The sequence below is a fragment of the Spodoptera frugiperda genome, chromosome 28 (assembly GCF_023101765.2).
Source record: "Spodoptera frugiperda isolate SF20-4 chromosome 28, AGI-APGP_CSIRO_Sfru_2.0, whole genome shotgun sequence".
Lineage (NCBI taxonomy): Eukaryota > Metazoa > Arthropoda > Insecta > Lepidoptera > Noctuidae > Spodoptera > Spodoptera frugiperda.
Window position 1 is genome coordinate 7,233,252 of NC_064239.1, and position 16,369 is coordinate 7,249,620.

The window sequence follows — 16,369 nt, forward strand, 5'->3', positions numbered from 1 at the left end:
CTGAACATCTCACTAAACTGAACATGATACTTGGGAAATGAAAAGCCATATTATGATACTTCATTTAGTATTGGATTTAGATTAGGACTCGATTAGAGTCCCTATAAGCAAACTAATTTTGTATAAATCGAACTGATTATAATATTATTAGTAAAATGAATTGTACAAACGTTGTACCTATGTATGTGGTATTTGTGGTTTGAAAATTAATAAGTACTTATATACTGCAGCAAACAGTAGATTACTGCTTTATGTCTCCAGGTATCTAAGACTGTGCTTACCCCAATGTAAATGATGTGCATGTAATTCAAATTGAAATGCCTTACTTCTGAATTGAACGAACAGTTTCAGACTTCTGAATTGAACAGTTTCAGTTACGAACAAAAAACCTTAAGAGTGTCAGTAACCTTTTAGAGAGAACCTGCAATTATCCTAGAGGTCATTAGATAAAACCTCAGTTTGGCCAGGTTAGCCGTAGGTAATGGCTTGGTTAACACACTTGTTAGTTATGTAAGTGCGTCTTGGTTATGCCTGTTCAGTCAATAAACCTTTTGACCGCTCACCAATTCGGCTTCGTGAAGCTTTCATGAGGCAGGCGGGCGGCCGGGATTATTGGGTCATTAATCACGCCTCACACCACGCCACCTCCTCAGGGTACATGTCTACCCGACCAGGGCAGGGCTCACCTATCGATAAATAAGGTAACGACTAAGTTTTATGACACAACAAAAGAAAACTTAGACATGTAAGCGCCTTTGTAAGCGGTTTATGTTGTTAGGTAAGTATACTGGAACTAGATCAAACTTTTCTTTAAAGATTTAGGTCTTAGTTGTAGAACTGTTAACTGTTCGGGATCTGAGTAGTTTATACATAAACGTTATCGATATCTAAATTCTTAGTATATAGTATGGAGCGTGATATCACAATTTAGAATTATTCATAGGTAAATGTCCGCATAGCTGCATTGCAAAACATAAGTCCACCTCTCAAGACAAAAGTACATATTTAAGGAACAACTTGCATAATGCCCGCTTTTCTTAAAGGAAGGCATCAGTTTTTTTTTTTTTTTCGAAAACAATTGTGAGTTTTAAGAACGTATAGACAAATAATTAGGATCCATTTAATAATCTTACATCAAGAAATTGTCCTTTGTCCTCGCACTTCACAAAACAGACAACAACAGCCGCAATACAGCTCATATAAACTAAATACATCGACATATATGAGGTACATCACTATGCTATCGACCGCAGAACTCCATTTACACGGGCAGTAACGTCGTTCAGTAGGTACTTTATAGGTAACCTACCCGCGACCCCTTCCCCCCACTACGGGTAGGGGTCGCAAGTAGTCGCAACAAATGCTTTTACACCTTATGGCTGCACGTATAAGTGCATAGATAGGTGTTACCGCTTTTACTTGGAAATAGGTCGTATAGAACATTGAAGGATGACACTTTATCTTTTTTTCTTTGATTGTAGTTAATTTATATCTAATATTAATAATATATACATACTATTTTGTTCATTTCATAGAATTGATGATTATTATGTTATCGGCTCACTCACGTAACTGTTTGACGATCCGGAGCTGCAGGCTACCTAGCGGGTTTATCGGGGCTCCGGATCGAAAAGCAAGAGTACACTCTGTCTCGCCTCGCCCAAAGCGAGAAAAGTTATTGGATTGATTGTTGTCCTTAAAAAACTGTTTGAAGATGAACTCAACTCAACGATGACATCAATTGCCGCGTCGTACGTCGCGGAATGCTGCTCATGAATATGAGCCTCTAGCATGGCTCGAACCTAGTCAAGTTCTTTGTCAAACAGTTACGTGAATAAGCCGATAACATGATAATTAATTTAGTATGTCTCACGAAAGTTATAATAAAATTGATCAATGTTATTTACATAATTTGAATGTTACACGATTTTCACTGAGTCATTCTATGATGAAGTTGGCATTGGTTTACTTTTAACCTTATACCTTGTGATATCGCCTTTTGGTAACTAAATACCTTACAAACTGTAATGGCAAAGATTTTCAGCAACAACTCTTAAACATACATACATATAGATGATCTATACACGTAGTAAACTGTTCGTAAGTACTGCAGTATAAACATGGCTAGGTACCTCTTTTGCGCATGGCACAATTTTAACACCATTAACATGAGTTATTTTACAAAACAGAAAATTAAAATGTAGTGAATGTAATTGACGTCGACCCGCCAACGCCTGCGGGTAATAAATAAAAAATACTTTTTGTATCAACTACCTTTTTGAAAAACATGTTTTGTTTGCTTTCAATTCGGTGAACGAGGGGCTTGTCGATACATGTTTGAAGTTAAATCTCCCTTTAAACGTTGCCAATGTGATTCACTGCGCGCCTTTTATATCAGCTTAAGCGGTGGATACTTAACTTCTTTTAAAGCTTTATATTTTAACTTTAACGACATATACACTTATTTTTTTGAACTCAAGTAAACCCTTTTTCAGCTGAATGCAATGTCTTTGTTTTTTTTTAATAATTATACGTATATGTATATGTATATGCTTGATAATATGTATTTAAAGAAAATATATTTAACCTTATTAATAAGCGACTAGAAATATATAAAACGATAAATTCAAACTTTTGTCTGCTGCTGTATGCAGCAATGCCGTCGGCCGTCAGCACTTTGTATTTTGCCAACACAAATTCTGACTCCCATGTATCAAACTAAACGTATTCCATTGTTTTAAAATAATAACAAAAATTAATTTATGTTCACGTGTGATAAATTATATCACAAATAATGTAAAAAAACTATTAATGTCGTTTTACCAGTCATAGCGTAGCAAAGCGCTACGCCTGCTACGTTCGCTACGACGCACCTACGACACAAAATTAAAAAGATAGTTATCAAAATATCTTTAAACCACAAACTTCACTGGAGTCATCAGATAATGTAAAACTTGTTACACATTTCGCCTTCATTTAATTAAAATCTCGCTTATCCGCGTCACAGTGGAAACTGAGCCCCTTGGCTTAACCGACCCTAAATATCAACGATTAGTGAATTTGTGTCGTATAGTGATGTCATAAAGTCTGTTTTCGTATGTGTAATGTATGTGAGGGAAGCCGATGACGTCGTGAAAAAAAGCACGTGTTGTATTTGGGATTACATGCGCCCCATAAACAAAAGGTTACATTGCATCAGTTGCTCTGACAATGCACTACACGCGATGTGTTTTATGAATGCTAAATATTGGTATATGTTTAGGTAAACATATTTTTTTGTGTTTTGGAAATAATTTTGTGCTTGTCATGGTGTTATGAGTTTAAAGATTTGTTCAGACTTATTGAAAGATTCAGATTAATAGACTTATGACTTCCATTTAAAAAATGGCCTTTTGTTTAATGTAGTTTCAGTAGTAAGTATACTATAATAGCATTCATTTAATGCGTTAATTATAGAATCACAGAGTCTTTCCGTACAACATGTACCTACATGTATGGAAACAGTATTAAGAATTCTCCGTTGACTCCATTTTCTACACAAATCCATTTTTTAACAGTTCAATTCAGCCGTCTATTTGCCGTATAAGTAAAGTTAAAACCTTATTATATGTAAAGATTATAAATTAATAATTAACGCTACTATAAGAATTAGAAACGAGAACGTACAGAGTCCCTAATTCCTTATAAAGCCACTTTAAAGTCTTCATTTAATATTTAAAGTCCCCACTTACTGCACGGAGCCTGCTATTGCAATAGTGCGTCCGTCAGCATTTGTATCGTCTGCTAAGCCGCATATACAACGCCCCCACATAGAAAAACGCAGAAGGTGCATATAACTGACCAAAAACTTAAAAGCTAGTCTTACCTGTGTGTCAAAAAGTCTTCTTATATCACTAGAAATCTTACAATAGTCGAAAAACAATGTAAGTTTACAACTGACGACGTTAAGGACTAAACTGTAGACTACTCGTACTAGTTACGAAACAAAACATCGGAAATAAGGAGACTAACGTAATTATGTATTTGTGTTATACCAACTGTCTTCATTCATTTATATATATTACATAACATTGTTTAATCACAACATTTTATAATGAACTATTAAAGATAGACACCCAATCTTTGAAGGTGAATTAGGAGTCGATTTGTTTAAAGTTTACCTACTGCATCAATATTTCATTGGCACTAGAAACGGTGGCGGCGCGGGAACGCAGCGTATGCGCCGACATGTGCGGGCACAATAGCCGCATTCTCATGGACTCAGCCTCGTTAAGCTGATTGCGTGACGTCATCCCTACACAGGCTCCGTGCACATTGGACGTGCAATTAAAACAATTCGGTTAATTTTTTAAGAAATTTTACGTTACTTTCTGTTTTGACTTGGATTTGTTATGTTAACGTGACAGATAATAATCGTGTATGTTTTGTTATAATGATGTAATTGCTATAACTAAATAACTATAATTCTTTAACTCTCCAAAATGCAATACCTACTTAACTCACAGTACCTACATGATTCCTAAAGTTTAAAACCCTAACTAAGACTAAACAGTCGTTTCTAAACCACCGGCTCTCAATAAGAGAATTAGCATGAATGTTTCAGAATGAATGCTAAAAGTATTCTTTACAAAATAATAAGCACATGATTGGTCAAAGGGCGCGGTGCGGTATGAGCCCTGTGAGCACGGCCCTCGGTTGCACATTATACGACGACAGGCGAGGCGCGGACGATCCCAGCTTACCGAGGGATCGCCAGAATAAGCGGTTCATGGCTCTATAATCCCACGTGTAAAACAACTACCGAGTTACATGTAGTCAAATACTTTTGTTCCTCATTCATTTGTATTGAATACAGACTATGGATAGGTGTTAGTGATTTTAAGAGAGGTGAAAAGATTCTTGATGTAGAATTTGAAAAGGTTTTATCTTGGTCTTTTAAGTCTTTGTCTGCCAATAGAAAACTGTTGAAGGCAAATCCTCCGCTAACGTCGGTCACCGGTGACCACCACGGCGTTCAATGTGTTAATGAAAAATAAAAAAAACCTTCGAAAAATAATGTTTTACCTTTTTCCATTTTTCTTTAAAAAGATATCATTCTTCTTGAAACATACTCGAAGATTGTATACTCAAATGATACATATCTCGCAGCGGTGCAGCATGAGCGAGGTCCTCGGAAGCCGAAGTTGCAAGCCGGCGCCATGGGTGCGCTGGGCCCACCGACAATGAACCACGCACACAAGCCGCACGCTCTCAAGCTGTCACCACCTTCGCCCTACACACCGCTGCCGCAGACCTTCAATTTTCAGGTAACATGCTCATTATATTATTTCTAGATATAATATTTGAGATAATAGCTAAATATAAGAGACGCTCACGAACTTTTTTTATGGAATAGGGGACAAATGAGCAAACGGGTCGCCTGATGGTAAGCGATTAGCGCCGTCCATGGACATCCGCAACACCAAAGGACTCCTTTTGAGTTACTAACAGCATATATATAGCCTTAAAATTCACATGAAATAAGTTTTCATATCTGCTAACATAAGTAGTACAGTTCCTTATGGATAACTGGATAGCGTTTTTGTACGTTACATGGTCACATTAGATAAAAGTAATAATCCGATCTGATTATCACATCTCACAGTTCAATATCAGTGGCATGAGCGAGCCAGCCCCCTTGAGCACGGCTTCCTCAGCGGGGTCTAGTGGCGCCGGTGGGGGCGCGGGGGCTCCGAGCCCCCTGCCACTCGTGCCAGAGCCGTTCCTAGCCCCACCACCTCCAGGCTTACTACATATCCTCATGTCCTCCGATAAATGCCAGGTGAGGAAAAATATTCGGGCAATTCATAAACACCAATTTTAGAAAACTATGTAAAATCTCGCTTATTAATGAACGTGGGTCTCCCAATAGTGATTTAGGGAGGTTCTATTACCTGTAAATTTTAGTCTTTAATTGAATTATCTCAATTTCTCACACAGGAATTGATGTGGAGCGCAAAACAGCTACAATTACAGGGCGATCCAACGTTGCTTCGACCACCACCAAGTGCTTTTGGAGCACCCCTTGCGCCTACATGGGAACTTTTGCAGGTAAACTACTTACTTATCTACTCTATTTTTATTTCACAGGCTTTTAAGATATATCTATCAATATTGTTCTCGTGAAAAGCCTAAACTTGCATGAAGACATTTCATATTTTATTGCAAACTAGGTTTCCTTCAAGGGGTGTGCACCATAATGTACATTTGATAGGTGGCTTTTTGACTAAAGGGGCGGGTGCGAGACGCTATTGGGCGGTCGCTGGGTGACTTATCGCCTTCAGTTGACTTACCCCGCCCATCGCCCGCTACGCGCTACGCCGTAGCGCTACGCCGCTGAAGTCATCGATGTTTGACTTATGTTTCGTTGTTATGTCACACTGCGCATGTTTGACAACATTATGTACTTTGGTTTTATGTATTTTGTTGTACATAGCCGGCAAATATACGCAAAATTAACCTAAATACAATTAACTACATGGACAGTTTATTATAAAGATAAATCTCTACAAATGCATTGCCTACAAAAGTTGAATCAAATATTACATGAGGACAACTATCCCCCTTAGGAAACAAGTGCCCGTCTTCTCTTCATGGCGGTGCGTTGGGTGCGGTGCCTCGCGCCTTTCCAAGCTCTGGCAGCTTCAGACCAACTGGTCCTGTTACGAGCTGCTTGGAAGGACCTGTTCCTGCTGCATCTAGCGCAGTGGTCGGCTCCATGGGACCTGGCGCCGCTGCTGGCAGCACCTGCAGCTCGCGCTCGATTGCCACCGGACCCGTTGGCAGATTTGGAACTGAATACTTTACAGGTGAGTTGAAGAGAACGAGAAGATTAAGGAGATGGTAAAGGCTACAACGATGCATTTACAATCCTTAAATCCTAACCTCTCGTAACGCCTCTGGTGTTTTAAAAGTCCAGGGGCAGCGGCGATTGCTTACCATTAGGTGATCCGTCTGCTCGTTTATCGGCTTATTTCGTCAAAAAATCCAATTGAAAACATATGTAGGTCTTAGCTAACGTATAGGTGCTCTTGCACTATTGTTTCGTCACTTTGTTCCTATTGACTAACTATGTATCGACCTTAGTATATAGGCTAGTCCCTACTTAGTTAGGCATCCCTATTTACTATCATTAACGAGAAGAAACACATTTTTCATTACTATAAAATAATACTGTAACATAATACACAATTATTATGTACATTATAAACCACCACATGTCGAATAACGAAATGTTTCTCTTGTTTCAGGAGATTTTGTGTCGGTTTCGTCAAATAGCACCCGACGGCAGCGAGTGTGGGTGTATGAAGGCTATTGTTCTTTTCTCACCAGGTTAGTTTCAATACATTTAGGCACTACACAATCAACTAAGTACCTACTGAAATATTCAACTTAAGTAGACTAGGTACAAGCCTATCTGTGTTTGTACGTTTGTACCTAGGCTACGCATGTGTATCGTACCTACAAGGAATTCTAAAACATACTTTTAGGTACCTACATATGTACAGTAGTATGTATCTACATACATACATACCTATAGCTGTATTTTGTATAATATAGTTGATACATTATTTTCATTATTATATTTAATTTATGGGCCTAGATACGCCGGGACTAATCGAGACTCAGCCTGTGGAGATGTTACAAGACCAAGCTCAATGCATACTGGCTGATTATGTGCGGACCCGGTATACCAGACAACCGACAAGGTAAATAAATAATAGAAAAGTTGGTGCCTAAGTATTTTGATATTTATGAACCTACCTTTTTACGCAACAGGGATCCACCTGATGGTGAGTAATCAACGCTACGAAAGATACTCGCAATATCAGAGGAATTAAAAGTTATTATATTGTTTTTCGACGTATGTAGAATGTATCGGAGCTGAACGCGTGTTATATTTTATCTACGATGCTACTTAGATACATTTTATAGCACACGCACGTACTGAATAATTTGCTACGGTATTATTAGCAGGAGTTTCAAAAACTACCGTTTTCAAAGAATATCTGTATTTTTCGCATTCTATACGGTTAGGTATAGAATGGCTAGCCTCAATTAAACTCATATTTAAGTACATTATTTCATTCAGATTCGGCCGCCTACTCCTGTTACTACCATCACTCCGAGCGGTGCGCGCGCGCTCCATAGAGCTGCTATTGTTCCGCGACACGGTGGGCGACGTCTCGGTGGCGACGCTACTGCACGACATGTACCGCATGCAGCCTGCGCCGGCGCCTGCGTTCCATCCACCCCCACCGCCTACCAGTGAACATTGTTCCTCACCATAACTTTATTAAATACCTACCTAGTGCTGCTTGGTATTCAACACTGGCTGATGTAAATTTATAGTGATGTTACTGTCCTGAATTGTTCATATTACTACCAAGTACCAAATCCAAAGTCTCATCAGATATTGCTATAGCTATAACCATACTATGAAGTGTCTGCAAATCGTCTCTATGCAGGACACAGCAGATTAAATTGTCAGATTGATCGTACTCATCACGTTATTTGCTCGTCGACATAATTTAAGGTGTTCGATTTGGAACTTTGTTAATACTCGTAAGAAGTCGAATTTCAATTAGTATCCTTTTCACATTATAAGTACCTACGAGTTCGTTAGCGTATAGCACAACTAATAAAAGTTCATAGAAAGTAATTAAATAGAATTTCTGAAGAGAATTTTATATAAAATCTAACTAAATAATATAAAAGTGTATGAGAGTATTTGAATCTGAAAGTATTAGATAAAAATGTACCTTTTTGAATCTTATCTAGTCTAGTCAACCTAGTCATGTTGTATAAATTTTGTAAATGTTATTATTCTATAGTAATTTATTGTATTTAGATTAAGATGTATTTAAACATGTGCTATGAATCTAGAGAAATAATTTAAAAATGTGTTGATGAAATGTTGTAAAGACAATAGCATGGTATGTTCTTTTATTTGTATATAAATATGTTTTGATTTGATCAAGGAGTTATTTTATGTAGTTTTATTTCTGATAGATACAAATGAAATGAAAGCAATTTAATAATAGTAAAAGCACAATTTATTTCATTCACTGAATAAATGCACATCTACTAGGGAGCACTCATATACAATTATTATCTAGATGTCACAAAGAACATTGTGCTTAATAAAAAAAATATAGTCAAATAGAAATTCACTATATTTGAATTAACTAATGAATCAACCAGACACATTGACTTTCCCCATAGATTGTACTGCTTCAACAGTGGACAGGTCTTCATAGTCATCCTCTGCAGGTTGGACTTCTTGTGGTTTTGGCTCCACTTTCTTTGGCTCTGTGCGAGGGAAGTCCAATTTACTCCATGCACCAGGTTCACCCTTTTTCAGTTTTATCTCGATCTTTGTTGACAACATTGATGCAGTGCTTTTTTCAACACTTATGACCTGCAAACAATTCAAAGCATTATATACTTAACCTTTCTAGAAGACACAAGAATAAACAACTTAATCATGAAATACTTACACCTCTTAGTTCCAGATCTAAATCGAATGATGCATCACCCTGCTCTCTGAATACCAACTTTGTGTTTAGACGAATAGGGTTCAGTTTGACAAAGCTTAGTACTGGGTCATATTTCTTGGCATACACGCTTACAATAACATAATCAGGTGTTTGATGCCAATCCCATCGACACTTGACTGTTCCAGCTGGTGTACCCTGCAAAAACAGTTAAAATTAATTTAATAAAGAATTCTATTTACACAAAACATTTTCTTAACTTCTTTAAATAAATCAGAATCAGGATTTAGCTAAATATTAATATTGAGCAACTGATAAGGTACGAATCACAGTTAAATCCACAGAAAACTGTCATAAGTTTAAAGAAGTAATAAACAAACCTCTTTAGTCCATTTATGAGTGCCGGTAGTGCACCCAGGCTGACTGAGGAAGGTGTTAAAGTCTGTGGTTCTCTTCTGACAGCAGGACCAAAATTTCAGACCTTCGTGGAAGACTGGACAGCCAGGATGGTAAGTGCACATACTGTCATTTGTGTGTGGACCTTCATAACTTACACTGCAACCTCCATTCTTGCAAGAAGTACCAATAGCTACAACCCTGCAAGAGACAATAACTTGAAATGGGATGGAAATAAATTATTACTGAATCAATTGGTTTATAAATAAACATGAAGAAACTAGGAAAAATTAACACATATAGGCAATTATTAACAATGCTTAAATAGGTAACAATCACAATGTAATGTAGTCATGTGTTTCTATAGAAATATTAAATCAATATTTGTCAAGGTATAACAATGTTTTAATTTAGAAAACAACTATTAGACAATAAACTTGAATTAAATTACAAAAATTGAATAACACAAGTGGTTATTCAAATAACAATCTAATTACAATTCTTATTGACATACCCATCATCAGCAGCAGCTGTTGGTTGTGATGTATTTTGTACAGCTTGTTTCAGGGCCTCAGCAACTGTAGGTTTCAGTGTGACTAAGGGTGTGTCGAAGGGAGGTCTCGGCAGCTGTGGACCAACTACTGGCGCTCTCACTTCTATCACTTCCTTTTTATCCAAATCTTTGTCCAAAGCCTTTTTCTCAGGTTCTGGCGGTTTCTAATAAGACAATAAATAAATTTATAGTGAATATACTACAATACAATCACACACAAAGCCACTTCATTAAAAAACATTCGAATGTAAATATTCATAGGTACTAACCACATTAGAATGCTTCGACAATGTACATCCTTTGATATTTAGAAATTCTGTGAAATCAACACTCTTCTTGTTACAACATGACCAACCCTTATATGCATCATGAAACACTGGACTGCCTGGATGGTGACGGCATTCATCTGGAAAATACACATGTAATATGTACTTAACTATTTTGTATTCCTGTTAAACCATTATTAAGATTTAAAGTGAAATTTTAGTACCATAAATTATTTTAAACTGCGAACCTCAAACCTCTTAAAGATTAATAAACGAAAATTTGCAGCAATTAATAGCAGGATGACTCTCTTATAAGAACCTGGCTACGGAAAAATCTAGAAATTTCGCTTACAAACCTTTGTCGTTTTGGTTGGGGTCGAAGAGTTGACCGCAGCCACGGTTATAACACTGCACCAGATTCTGACTTTCCGGCATTTTAATTCAAGAAAGGTGAATCTTGATTTTAAGACGGCGTGTGAAGAATTTACGTTTATAAATCGGAAATGCTATTTTTGGAGCACGACCGAACTGCAACACAAAGCGAATGACATTGACACAATGTCAATGACAGTGACAAATTTGAATTTGACATATCCTTTAATGTCTGTTTACGCCATTATTCTCGATATTCCTTACGATTGAGGTTTTGTTCTTATGGGGCTGGCCACAGTCAAAATGGCGCTAGCATCGATGGACCCATGACATTAGATAATTATTTACTACGTGTAAAATATAAATTGGATATTTTTAAATTTAATTTTTAATAAATAAAATAAAACAATCAACAATAACCAAAAAATAATTATTACTCGTTGTACTCAGTACATACCCACTGAAAGTAAAGACCTCATTGACTTGAAATTATAATCATCAGATGTAAATGGTTCTATAATTATATGAAATTGTCAGAATAAATGTAATTAGCCGGTACTTAAGACCAACAGAGCACCGAGGGACAAACAAACCAGATAAACGGTTAATCTACTAGTGAATGATAAATTGTATTTATTTCGTAGCAAACCTTTCCAACGAATGCAAAACCGTGGAAAAGTTCGTGCGTTTGGAGTTATTCAGGAAGGAAAACCCGACTTATTTTTATATAATAGATAAAAAGCGAAAACGTAAAATGGAGCTCTTCACATGAAGAATGTTTTTAGTTCATCTTTCAGTTCTGTGACTGTATTGTACTATACTCATTATCCTCGTTTACAATCTATTTTAATTAGAAAGAACCTTAGAAAACGTAGTCCATAACCTGCATTACTTGACAGAAGTGTGAGAGCCAGTTGTTGGTCTACAACTGCCGAGACCCCTTTTTGACACACTTTTAGTTACACTGAAACCTACAGTTACCGAGGCCCTGAAACTGAACCACTAAAAGTATTTGGAGTACATAATGTTAAATTATAAATCTATTCCTATTCCCAGTTAAAAGAGCATATTCAAAACGTCGAACGAAGAATTGCGTCTACAGAGGTATGTATATTCCGTGCGTACGGCGCGTCGCGTTACGTGCGCGCCTCAATAGGCCATCAGATCACCACAGAAGGGGTTCAGTAGGGCTGATGCCTGATTCGGAGCTGCAGAGTTCTGGCTCGAAAAATAGGAGTAGGAACGGGGCGGTTTTAGTGAGAAAGAGTCTGACACTCCCGCTCACCTCGCCATAGGCGGGAGAAGTCGTTGGATGATTTCCCTTCTATAAAAGGGGTTGGTATATCGTAAATAAAACAATTGAAAATAATGGCAATATATTTTGGTCAATCTATACTGGCGCCATCTGGATTTAGCTTTCACCAGCCAACCCCATTAATTAAAATTGTTAAAAATATTACACTATTCAAATATTTCTTACAATAAATAACGAAATAATAACTTATGTCGGCTTATTTAAGCTGGTTTATGTCAAGATTCCAAGGCACACGATATTTTTTTCTGTCAATCGGTAAAACCAACGAGCATTTCATTTGTCATTGTTTCAAAATTGATTGATATTGATAAATACCTTAATAATCTATGGCAAGCACTTTGCAGTGTGGGCGTACGAAAGTATCAGAAAATAATCAATCAATTTACAAAAGAAAAACTAAGAAAATATCGTCATTTACATAATATTTTCAGTTTACCATTCCTAAGTTATGTATTTAATTTACGTTACGTTGGTCCAATAACAGTGCAAAATGGTGATACTGCTGTGTAAAATTTAAATGAAAATCAATGTTTATTATTATTTAATTAAAATGTTTATTTCTACTAAACTTAAAAAAAATTAAGATGTGTTTGAAAGTGTGAACATATTGATTTAGTTTCTAAAAATGAATCTAATGCGCAAATTGCGTGGGGCGACTTCTTCGGCGTCTCCTGAGACTGCCGAAGCCTCTAGCTCGTCGTCTCACGTCCAACTTGGTCTCATGCACCTCAAAAAACTCTTTGCGGAGTACACACATCCACCGCAACCCCTCACAGACGCTGAGAAAGATGATAAACTATACAATATGCTACCTCTCTTTTGTAAGGTAAATACAAAATATTACATGTTTAGCATATTTTTTCATTTCTTTTGTACTGAATTGCAGTAAAACTATTCATGTTTTTTAAAAATGAGCAATATTCTGTGTTGAAATAATTTACGAATTTACTGGGAGGGTTCTAAACATATGTTGGCTCATCTCACATTATTATGATGCACATTATCTTTACTATGATAGACTTACATTCATAAATAACTAGTTTTTTAGCAAATTGTAGTGAATTTTCAACTACTAATAGGAATCTTACAATTTAAAGGCTTGGCAAGGTTTAGATACTGCAGAATCTTATCTAGGTATCTGTTACAGTCAAGTGAGAATATAAACATATTTTTGAGTGCTATTATTATCAAACAATAGTAGTTATCTGAAACAATGCAAACCAATTGACTACCTATCTACTTTCTTCTCTACCAATAAGATCTATGTTTGTTTCCAATAGGTATTTGGCACTAGTCCATCAAGTGAGATGAATGAAAAGTTCTGGGATATTTTATCATTCTGTCAGCAAGTTTCAAAGCTCATGGTGTCAGAGATCAGGAAGAGAGCCAGTAACCAAAGTACGGAGGCTGCTAGTTGTGCTATTGCTAAATTCTTGGAAATAGAAAATTCTGAGGAATCTAGCAATGGCTGGATGTTACTATCAACACTAAATCTTCTGGCAGCTGGTGATCAGTCACTAATACAGGTATTTTTCTAGTACTCCATACCCTGATCAAATATAATGTAGTCATATTGAAGTACCTAATTACACAAACATGAATAACTTATAAGAACAAACTACAATTTAATGCACAAACTAAAACTGATGATTGCTTTTTGTGCAACAACAGTTTCTGTCAGTTCAAGGCTCTATTTAAAATAGTATGATCATAGTTTCAATAGTTCATTTTAACTTTATTTCTAGGTCATGACCACTGCATCAATACCTTCAACATTAGTGAAATGTTTGTACTTGTTCTTTGACCTACCTGAAATACCTGAATCTGAAGCCGATGTTCAGGATGGTAACAGTGACTTTACACCTAGGGAAAGACGAATCTTGTTACAGAAAATATTTGTACAGGTAAATAAACTCTAATTGTATGCTTTGTAGATTATTGGTGGCAGGAAAATCCATACAAATATGTAAATATAATACTAACATGAGTATAGAAGGAAGTTCTTGATTTTATTTGTTTAAAATTATCTCCTGTGTTCAATAATTGCAAAGGTAAATAAATAACATTAATATGTAGCAGGTGCCAACATTACAAAGATATCAGTAAAGCAAAAAATCCATATCGGACTATTTTTTTTAAGCAAACAGTGTATGAATACGGGCATGATTGATATAAATTATAACAGCTAGATAAACATGTACTGTGGTGACTAATCCGTGCAAACATTTTATGCGGAAATATCTGTTGGTCATATGAATGATAACATATCATGCATGGAATACTGATACATGGTTCATGTAATTTTGAACAGGAATAGTATTGTAACCACTAGGATAGAATGTTCGATACTTTTTATCTGGATAATCTAGAGTGCAAATATAATATAATACCAAAGATAACATTATTCCATGTGGGCCAATGCCACTGGCCGGTTGAGTAATATTTACGACTGATTAGACTTATAAATAGCAGAAGCATTCACAATAATTAACTGCTACTTACTAATATTTTTGCAGTTAATTATTTTAAGATCTTCCTGGGTTCAATCCAATTCTCTTTTAGGTCTGAAATTAATTCATCATTTACATAACAATCAAACTATATGTAAGGTGCATTTACCAATGCTTTTAGGTACTCGTAAGATTATGCAGTCATCCATTTCCATGTGAAGAACTAGCAAGAAAAGATGATCTCAGTCTATTATTTTCTGCCATAACTTCATGGTGTGCACCTCACAACATTATGTGGAGGAAGTCAGCCGCAGAAGTGCTAATGACTTTATCTCGACATGGATTAACACAATCTGTTGTTCAGTACATACACAGTAAGTCGAAATTCAGACTTCTTTATTTTTTATGAGTGTTAAATTATGAAGTTAAACCTTATATAATATATAAAAGAGATGATAATCTCTAGTTCAAAACATTAATACTATTATCTACTCTATGCTGGTGTTTTGTCTCATAAACAAAACCATTAATTAGAAAATAGGTCAAAACTAAGATAATAATTTCTTATCAATTGCTGTTCTATTTCAGATAAGGGATGTGTTGCACTTTGCATAGAAAACATGCAAAGGATACCAGAATTAACACCTTTAGAGGTAATCTATCTATAAGGAACAAAATTGCATAACATATTTCAGCATTGATGAAGATACTGAGTGCTAAGATATTGATTTATTTTACAGGTAGTTGAAATGTTTGTAGCTGTATTCTGTTTCCTAAAGGATTCAAGTGAAGTTAGTCAATTATTACTGGATGATTTCCGCTCTTGCCAAGGATACCTATTCCTATCTGAATTCCTTCTAAAGTAAGTTGCTGGTGAATTATTTATTTGTTTTAATAAAGCATGAGCATGTTCGTTATCTAGATAAGTAGGTTGATGTAGCATGTGACTGCACTTATTTTATAATTTAGTTTTTTATTTTTTTACCTATTATTTGTTTTGTTTATCACAGACATGAGAGACAAGGTGTACCCGATTATTTGACATCAGGGTAAGCACTGTTCACCGTAGCTTATTGTTTTATTTAATTGATTGTATTTTTTAGAATGTTCATGTAAATGTGTTGCACCTTTGGATTAAATTGCAGATTTTTGTGATTTTAACAGTTTTTATAAACATTTTTGTAACAAAACTATGTGGTTCATACTAATAGGTTGGAAGAAGAGAGAGTGAGTGGTACGGAGGCGCGGGCAGCCTTACGGAACCTAGTGTTAATGATATCGTCGCTCTGTGCTTGTGGTTTCTCGGAACTGCGACCGACGCGCGCCAACACTGAACTATTTCAACTCCAGGGCTTCGTGTTACCACAGCCTTCCACGCCGGGGCAGGCCGTGAGGAATGTACAAGCCTTTCAGGTCAGCGTTATTTGTATACATATAGATTTAATTAATCTAAAATAAACTGTCCTACTTATATTACGGTC

The 16,369-nt window shown here is 36.2% G+C and overlaps 3 protein-coding genes across 8 annotated transcripts in view; 2 read left to right on the top strand and 1 right to left on the bottom strand.

Moving 5' to 3' along the window:
* LOC118265603 (protein dissatisfaction) overlaps nt 1-9,273 on the top strand; it is a 27,583-nt gene extending 18,310 nt beyond the window's left edge. The window contains exons 4-10 of the mRNA XM_035578581.2: nt 5,149-5,306; nt 5,645-5,821; nt 5,980-6,090; nt 6,609-6,848; nt 7,290-7,371; nt 7,643-7,748; nt 8,132-9,273. Of these exons, the coding sequence (XP_035434474.1) occupies nt 5,149-5,306; nt 5,645-5,821; nt 5,980-6,090; nt 6,609-6,848; nt 7,290-7,371; nt 7,643-7,748; nt 8,132-8,330 (1,073 nt within the window). The 3' untranslated portion in view covers nt 8,331-9,273. The remainder of the gene's footprint in view (nt 1-5,148; nt 5,307-5,644; nt 5,822-5,979; nt 6,091-6,608; nt 6,849-7,289; nt 7,372-7,642; nt 7,749-8,131) is intronic.
* LOC118265512 (cysteine and histidine-rich domain-containing protein morgana) lies at nt 9,073-11,312 on the bottom strand. The gene is made up of 6 exons (XM_035578418.2): nt 11,108-11,312; nt 10,755-10,891; nt 10,447-10,649; nt 9,917-10,133; nt 9,540-9,734; nt 9,073-9,460 (listed from the first exon to the last, which is right to left on the bottom strand). Exons 1-6 carry the CDS (start codon nt 11,184-11,186, stop codon nt 9,236-9,238), a joined length of 1,056 nt encoding a protein of 351 aa, XP_035434311.2. The 5' UTR covers nt 11,187-11,312; the 3' UTR covers nt 9,073-9,235.
* Nucleotides 11,313-12,754: 1,442 nt separating this feature from the next.
* LOC118264938 (WD repeat and FYVE domain-containing protein 3) overlaps nt 12,755-16,369 on the top strand; it is a 28,607-nt gene continuing 24,992 nt past the window's right edge. For 4 of the 6 annotated variants that reach the window (XM_050705997.1, XM_050706000.1, XM_050705998.1 and 1 more), the window contains exons 1-8: nt 12,755-13,264; nt 13,719-13,964; nt 14,184-14,342; nt 15,070-15,262; nt 15,477-15,541; nt 15,629-15,750; nt 15,899-15,937; nt 16,100-16,301. In XM_050705997.1, coding sequence (XP_050561954.1) covers nt 13,064-13,264; nt 13,719-13,964; nt 14,184-14,342; nt 15,070-15,262; nt 15,477-15,541; nt 15,629-15,750; nt 15,899-15,937; nt 16,100-16,301 — 1,227 coding nt within the window. In that variant the 5' untranslated portion in view covers nt 12,755-13,063. The remainder of the gene's footprint in view (nt 13,265-13,718; nt 13,965-14,183; nt 14,343-15,069; nt 15,263-15,476; nt 15,542-15,628; nt 15,751-15,898; nt 15,938-16,099; nt 16,302-16,369) is intronic. The other 2 variants (XM_050705999.1, XM_035577609.2) reach the window with 1 other exon arrangement.